The sequence below is a fragment of the Sinocyclocheilus rhinocerous genome, unplaced genomic scaffold (genome assembly GCF_001515625.1).
Source record: "Sinocyclocheilus rhinocerous isolate Xijiao unplaced genomic scaffold, SAMN03320098_v1.1 scaffold8178, whole genome shotgun sequence".
NCBI classification, from domain to species: domain Eukaryota; kingdom Metazoa; phylum Chordata; class Actinopteri; order Cypriniformes; family Cyprinidae; genus Sinocyclocheilus; species Sinocyclocheilus rhinocerous.
In genome coordinates this window covers 206,866-213,678 of record NW_015663584.1, presented here as the reverse complement: position 1 = coordinate 213,678, position 6,813 = coordinate 206,866, and the positions used below count along the sequence as shown (strand labels likewise).

Genomic DNA, 6,813 nt, shown 5'->3' with positions numbered 1-6,813 from the left:
TGTAAACTAAATGCATAAATGTATTATAATTGTATTATCGATGCACTGTCTGTGGTGTCATAAAATGAAAATATGTTTAAAATGATAGGTTATCAGAGTGAAATGGGGTAGTTTTGCATCTTGTGGTTTAAAGCACCGTTGACATGCTTTCCGTTGCTTGCATGACTCCGCCGCGGCGCAGAGCGCGTCAAACAGTGGATGTGGGTTAGGAGTGTCCGTGACGTCACGCGCCTCTGTACTCGGACTACTAGAATGCTCGCTCTCACATGGCTCTCGTAGCCTAGTCATGTGCCTGTGTGTACTAGGATTCGGGGCTCCGCCGCTGATTGGTCGTGACGTGCGCGGCGCATAGTCTCCGATTGGTCGAAGCGTGGCAAGTTGCCGACGCGAGACTCTCTGCAGTACCACGTGAGGAGGCAGCAGACAGCTAGTGACCTAGATATTCTTCCCGTACAAAACATGAGAGGTCCACGTGTGGGTGGGTCTGAGAAACTAAGGGTTGTTGGTGGTTAAGTAACACCTCCCTTGTCCATTTAAAGAAATTCAGGACATTTTTATTTACTTTGGTTGGTGTAAAATAAATCCATTTATTTATGTACTCGAACAATTAACTACTAAAAACATCATACTTGTTGTACATATTTTGACTGTTTACACACAAACGAAAGTGATGGAATGGGTTTTTGTACCACTTCTTTTATTGTACTTTTAATGTATATAATGATTATCTTATCCATATACCATGGTAGTGTTACTGTATTAGGTTAGTGCAATTAAACATAATCGTGCAGTTTCATTCATCTAAAAATAGGTCATGAGCTGTTCAAAATGAGGAAGTTCATCCAACATGTGCACTGCAGAAGATTATATAATTTTACAGTTGTGTCAACAACAAAAGATAACTTTATGCAAGCATATTTGTGTGACTTCTTCATACCAAGATGACCAGCTCACTTATTGAAATGAGTTTACATAATGCAGTTATCCAATATGTAAATGAAATGCAATGAAGAAGGTCAAATTGTAAAACATATCTTCAAACTGTTTCTCATTTACTTTTGTTCTTGTCTGTATTGTCTATTTTATGGTGTATGCTAATAAAAAATAATGCATTTTTAAACCAGAAGAACAAAAAACAAGGGGTATTTAAATCTTTTTACTGTACTGTGCATACATGTTAATACTTGTTTTAATTTATTTTATTATAAACTGTTTTAATTTATTTTAATTCATCCATTAATTAGTCATTTAACTAAAATGAGAAATTTTGGCAACTAGGTCAAAAAAAATTCAGTGTTTTTTTTTTTTTTTTTATTCAGTTAATGTTTATTTTATTTCAAGTAATGGTTTTTTTATGGTTGTAGGTAACTGCTATTACCCCTGGTTATTGTTAACTATGCAACATTTCTTTTGGTAATCTAGAAAATGCATATTTGAAATCAAGTTTAGTACTGTGCATGAGTGCACATACTCTTATAAAATGCACACTGAAAAAATAAAATTGACAAAAGTTCCCGCTTTTTCTCATTTTAGTGCATCAACTTAAAGTAAAATGAGAAATGATGGCAACTAGGTGAAATAAAAAAGTTTGTTTTAAATTGTTTTTATTTTTTTTATTTCAGTTAATGTTTATTTATTTCAAGTAACAAAAAATGTTTATTCATGGTTTTTTAACCTGGTTATTGTTAAATAAAAATTTCATTCTAGAAAATGCATATTCGAAATCAAGTTTAGTACTGTGCATAAGTGGTCATACGTTTGTCAATAAAAAATTTTCAGTGTGCATTTTTAAAACGTTCCCTCTTTTTCTCATTTCCAAGGAGGCGTGATAGCCTACGTCTGCTCCTCAAGCTCCGCCCCCAGCCCGGAGTCCTGCATGAGTGACAGCTCTAACAGCCGCTCCCCATCATCCTCCCCGCCTCTGCCCTCTAAACCGAGCCGTCTGACAGACCTGCCCACCGCTGGACTGCTGTTGAAACACACTCAGCCACGCGGACACGCTTCGAACAAGACCCTCGCTGCCAAGAGCTCCATCACCAGTGAGTGAACGCTGAATAAGCTTGTATGTGATTCAGTTGTCTAAAAGTGGCAGGATTGGTCCACTGGTTATAACTAACTCTTACATGATTTTCCAGAGCTCAATGGGATGGTGCTGCTGTGTAAAGTGTGTGGAGACATCGCCTCGGGCTTCCACTACGGCGTTCATGCCTGTGAAGGCTGCAAGGTAAGGAAACACTTCTCTCAGGATCATCTAACATTCTCGGTCTGTTCCAAAACCTAGTGTTGTACAGGTAAGAGAGCATTTTTAAGCATCATTGGCATGCTCACACTGTAGAACCTTTTAGCCAAATTCTACAGCTTTGCATGTATATACTTTAGTCAAGTCAAACTTTATTTACTTTGCAGAGAATGCAATCCCAAAATTTTTTAACTTTGTGCATGCAATATATATATATATATATATATATATATATTTGTGCCTAGCTTAACAATATGTGCATTTTGCACTTTTTTGAGTTTGCATTCCAAATCTCTTCAGTCACTAGCATTCGGAACAGACCTCTAGTATTTCTAGATATGATATTATTATAAGGAAACAGTGTTGTCCGTGTTATTTTAGTATAATTAAGAAGATACTATTAGAGTTTTAATTAATATTTGAATATTATTATAGACAATATATATATATATATATATATATATATTTGTGCCTAGCTTAACAATATGTGCATTTTGCACTTTTTTGAGTTTGCATTCCAAATCTCTTCAGTCACTAGCATTCGGAACAGACCTCTAGTATTTCTAGATATTTATTTATTATAAGGAAACAGTGTTGTCCGTGTTATTTTAGTATAATTAAGATACTATTAGAGTTTTAATTAATATTTGAATATTATTATAGATTGTATTAATGTTTTGAATTCGTTTTTTTTTTCTGTTTTCATTTGTTTTATTTAAGAGTTTTAGTAATTTTGTTGTTTCTTCATTTTTAGATTTTTTTCTTCGAAATATGTCTATATAGTGTATTAATTTTTATTCCAGTTTTAGTTATTTTACATCAGGTTAAACTAAATTAAAATGAGTAATGTTGCCTTGACAACTAGCTGAAATATATTTTATATTTCTATTTAATTCATTTTATTTCAGTTCATGTTAATTTTATTTCAAGTAACAGAAATGTATTTTATGGTTTTAGTATTAGTTAACTATAATAACCCTGCTAACAAACAATTACATTATTTTGAAATAAAGCTGAAGCAAAATATAAATATCAAAAATTAAGACTTAATTTCTACTTAAATTTTAAAAACTTAACTTAGCTAAGTGAAATAAGTTGAATTAAATAAAATTAATATATATATATATAAATAAAACACTGTTAGCGGAAAATTGCATAATTTTTTTATTTTTCATTTTTTACAGGGCTTCTTCAGAAGAAGCATCCAGCAGAATATTCAGTATAAGAAATGCCTGAAGACAGAAAGCTGCACTGTTGTGCGGATAAACCGCAACCGCTGCCAGCAGTGCCGCTTCAAGAAGTGTTTATCTGTCGGGATGTCCCGAGACGGTGAGTTACAAGCCATATCCGGCTTCCTTATGAGCTCAAGCTTTTGTGATATTGACATCAGGACTTGTAGCACAACTACATTTTTTTTTTAAGTCTAAAGCAGAAGAACTAAATGCAATGAATCTTAACAAACAATCTCTCTTTCAGCTGGACGGTGAGTAACAAGCCATATCCGGCTTCCTTATGAGCTCAAGCTTTTGTGATATTGACATCAGGACTTGTAGCACAACTACATTTTTTTTTTAAGTCTAAAGCAGAAGAACTAAATGCAATGAATCTTAACAAACAATCTCTCTTTCAGCTGTGCGTTTCGGACGCATCCCGAAGCGGGAGAAGCAGAGGATGCTCCTGGAGATGCAGACGGCCATGAATAACATGATGAATAACAGTCAGCTGCAGCACATGCTTCACGGCGCACAGACCGCCCCGTGTGCCATCGAGAGCAGCCAGAGCAAGTCCAGCTCCTCCTCACCGTCGCCGCCGGATTCGCCACGCTCCTCCTCCGATCTCTCCCGGGACTCTGAGTCAGTCGTTCCCATGGACACGGCGTCGTCCTGTTCGTCAGACAGCGGGGAGGAAGACGTGCCGAGCACTGGACCCGCTCCCCGTGAGGACCTGTTCGCGTACGGCTCGCCCCGCGGAGGGTCCTTATCTCCGGCCAGCTCCGAAACACTCAGCAGCAGCAGCAAGGAGGACGAGGAGCCGCAGCGGGAATGCTGGAACCACTGGAACGAGAGCGGCGCCGTGCAAACCACCGCTGGACCTTACAGGGATCATGTGACCGGGTATCACGTGACCCAGCAGTGCAGTCGAAGCCCAGAAAGCCTGCCTTACCACAGAAACTACATGAACGAAGTCCAGACTGGAGCAAACAGAGGACATCTGGTTAGTGACCTTCTGCTGTTTATACATCAATATTAGCAATACCAACTTAAGATCAGTGTTGTTGTTAACTAAAGCTAAAACTAAAATAGCTTTTTTTTTTTTTTGGCTGAAATATTACATAAAAAACATTTCAATGACAATTACAAATTTTGTCTTAGCAACTAACAGAAGTAACTTTAAGTACAAAAATTATTAAAACTAAAACTTAAAACTAAATGCAAATATTAAAACAAACAAAAAAATGACAAGCACATAAAATTTCTAAAACTACAATTAAAAATTAAAATATAAAGATAATTCCTTGAGAGAAAAACATGTTGAAAAAATTGTTAAAATATTACAATTACCAATTACCAATATTATTATTTTAAAAATTAGAAAATAATCCCAAGCATTCTTAAATGATTGTATTTATTATATAAATGTAATATTTATATTATTTAGTCTATAAGATTATAGTTATTATAAAAAATATAGAATTTATTATTTTAAATTTTTTCTAAATTATAAATAAATTTATAGACAATTTCTCTGGCTGCATCCACCATCTTGGGTGAAATTTGTCACGTTGCTAAGCTAACAATGTAAACAAGGCACACAAAAATTAGGTATAATAGTTTATTTGTAAATATATTTAACTATGTTTTGATTCAAATGGTTTTTGCTTTGAATACATTTAAAAGAATTTAAATAAATCTTACAAAATAATTGTATTATTTTACTTAATTATTACTTTATATTATTTAATTCATAGTTTTTTTCTAAATTATTGTTAATAATTTCTAATTGATTAATTATTTATTTTAAATTATAAAAATATTTAGAGACAATTTCTCTGGCTGTATCCATCATCTTGGGGTGAATTTTATTCAAGCTCAAAGCAATGCATTTTAACAGGATGCATTAAACACGTTGTGTTCTCTGCAAAAAATGCATTCCATACTGTCTCAGAATTTGAATTCAAATTTCCCCCCAAAAATGTATCTTTTGTTCCATTTGTTCAACAGCCATTGTGTCGAGCGCACTAACAATGCCTTAAAATGGAGCAGAGCTATTTTAGCACTAAAGCGTATCTGGTGTAATGTGACTCTGTTGGTCTTCTCTCAGGTGTGTCCCATGAGCGTTTCCCCCTTCGTGGACCCCTGCAAGCCCGGTCATGAAATCTGGGAGGAGTTTTCCAAGAGCTTCATCCCTGCCGTACGAGAAGTGGTGGAATTTGCCAAGCGGATCCCGGGCTTCCAGGACCTCTCCCAACACGACCAGGTCAACCTCCTCAAGGCGGGAACCTTCGAGGTAAAGCACCACGAGTCCCGATGCGTTTCGGACAGCGCGAGTGTCCGTCAGACCCCTAACGCTCTCCTCCGTTTCTCTCCGCGCAGGTGCTGATGGTGCGCTTCGTGTCGTTGTTCGATGTGAAAGAGCGGACCGTGACCTTCCTGAGCGGGAGGAAGTTCGGCGTGGACCTGCTGCGCTCCATGGGCGCCGGAGAGCTGCTCAACTGCATGTTTGAGTTCAGCGAGAAGCTCAGCGCCCTGCAGCTGGACGAGGAAGAGATGAGTCTCTTCTCCGCCGTGGTGCTGGTGTCTGCAGGTACGCCCTTCAAAAACAGAGGAACGCATCTTTTCGGTGCAATAAAAAATGCAAAAGCACAAACTTAAAATAAAATAGAAATTTAAAACAGAACGAAAAGCTAATTCAAAATATTAATAAATACTAAAATAGTATACAATTAATACTAAAAATAAGACTGCTTGGGTGTAAGAGATACTGTTACCCAGTGAGTCGTCCTGTTGTCTAGAAGCTGCCTTCTAAGGCGGCATCATAGCTGAAACCAATTAACCAATAATTAACTGTTTGGAACATAATGGGCAGCAAGATGTGCAATTTAGCACTCTTCATGTAAAACTTACTATATATAAATTATTCATTTTTGTAAGTGTTTTTTATATTAATATATTATTACTAATTACACATTTTAGTAATATTATTAATTGGTTATTTAGAATTTCTATATATTCAGAATAGTTTTTAATATATATTTTAACAATTTCTCTGGCAGCATTGGGTGAATTTTGAACTATTTATTGATACATATTGTTTTTGCTTTTAATAATTTTAAATACTTTTTATGAATATATTAAAAGTTATGTATTTTTAATCATTTAAATTATTTATTGATTATTAATTAATTATTTATAATTTATTTATTTTTATATTTAACAATTTTTTCCATCTTGGGTGAATTTTGAACTATTAATTGATACTGGTTTTGCTTTTAATCATTTTTAATCATTTATGTTAATGTAATATATTTATCTTTAATTTATTTATTTTTAATAATATTATTAATTTATTATTTA

At 35.1% G+C, this 6,813-nt stretch overlaps 1 protein-coding gene across 1 annotated transcript in view; it reads left to right on the top strand.

Moving 5' to 3' along the window:
- The window catches only part of LOC107728981 (nuclear receptor subfamily 1 group D member 2-like), a 14,797-nt gene that overhangs the window by 2,672 nt on the left and 5,312 nt on the right, over positions 1 to 6,813 (top strand). Inside the window, exons 2-7 of the mRNA XM_016539323.1 lie at positions 1,821 to 2,039; positions 2,136 to 2,224; positions 3,424 to 3,568; positions 3,870 to 4,453; positions 5,561 to 5,746; positions 5,833 to 6,043. Coding sequence (XP_016394809.1) covers positions 1,821 to 2,039; positions 2,136 to 2,224; positions 3,424 to 3,568; positions 3,870 to 4,453; positions 5,561 to 5,746; positions 5,833 to 6,043 — 1,434 coding nt within the window. The remainder of the gene's footprint in view (positions 1 to 1,820; positions 2,040 to 2,135; positions 2,225 to 3,423; positions 3,569 to 3,869; positions 4,454 to 5,560; positions 5,747 to 5,832; positions 6,044 to 6,813) is intronic.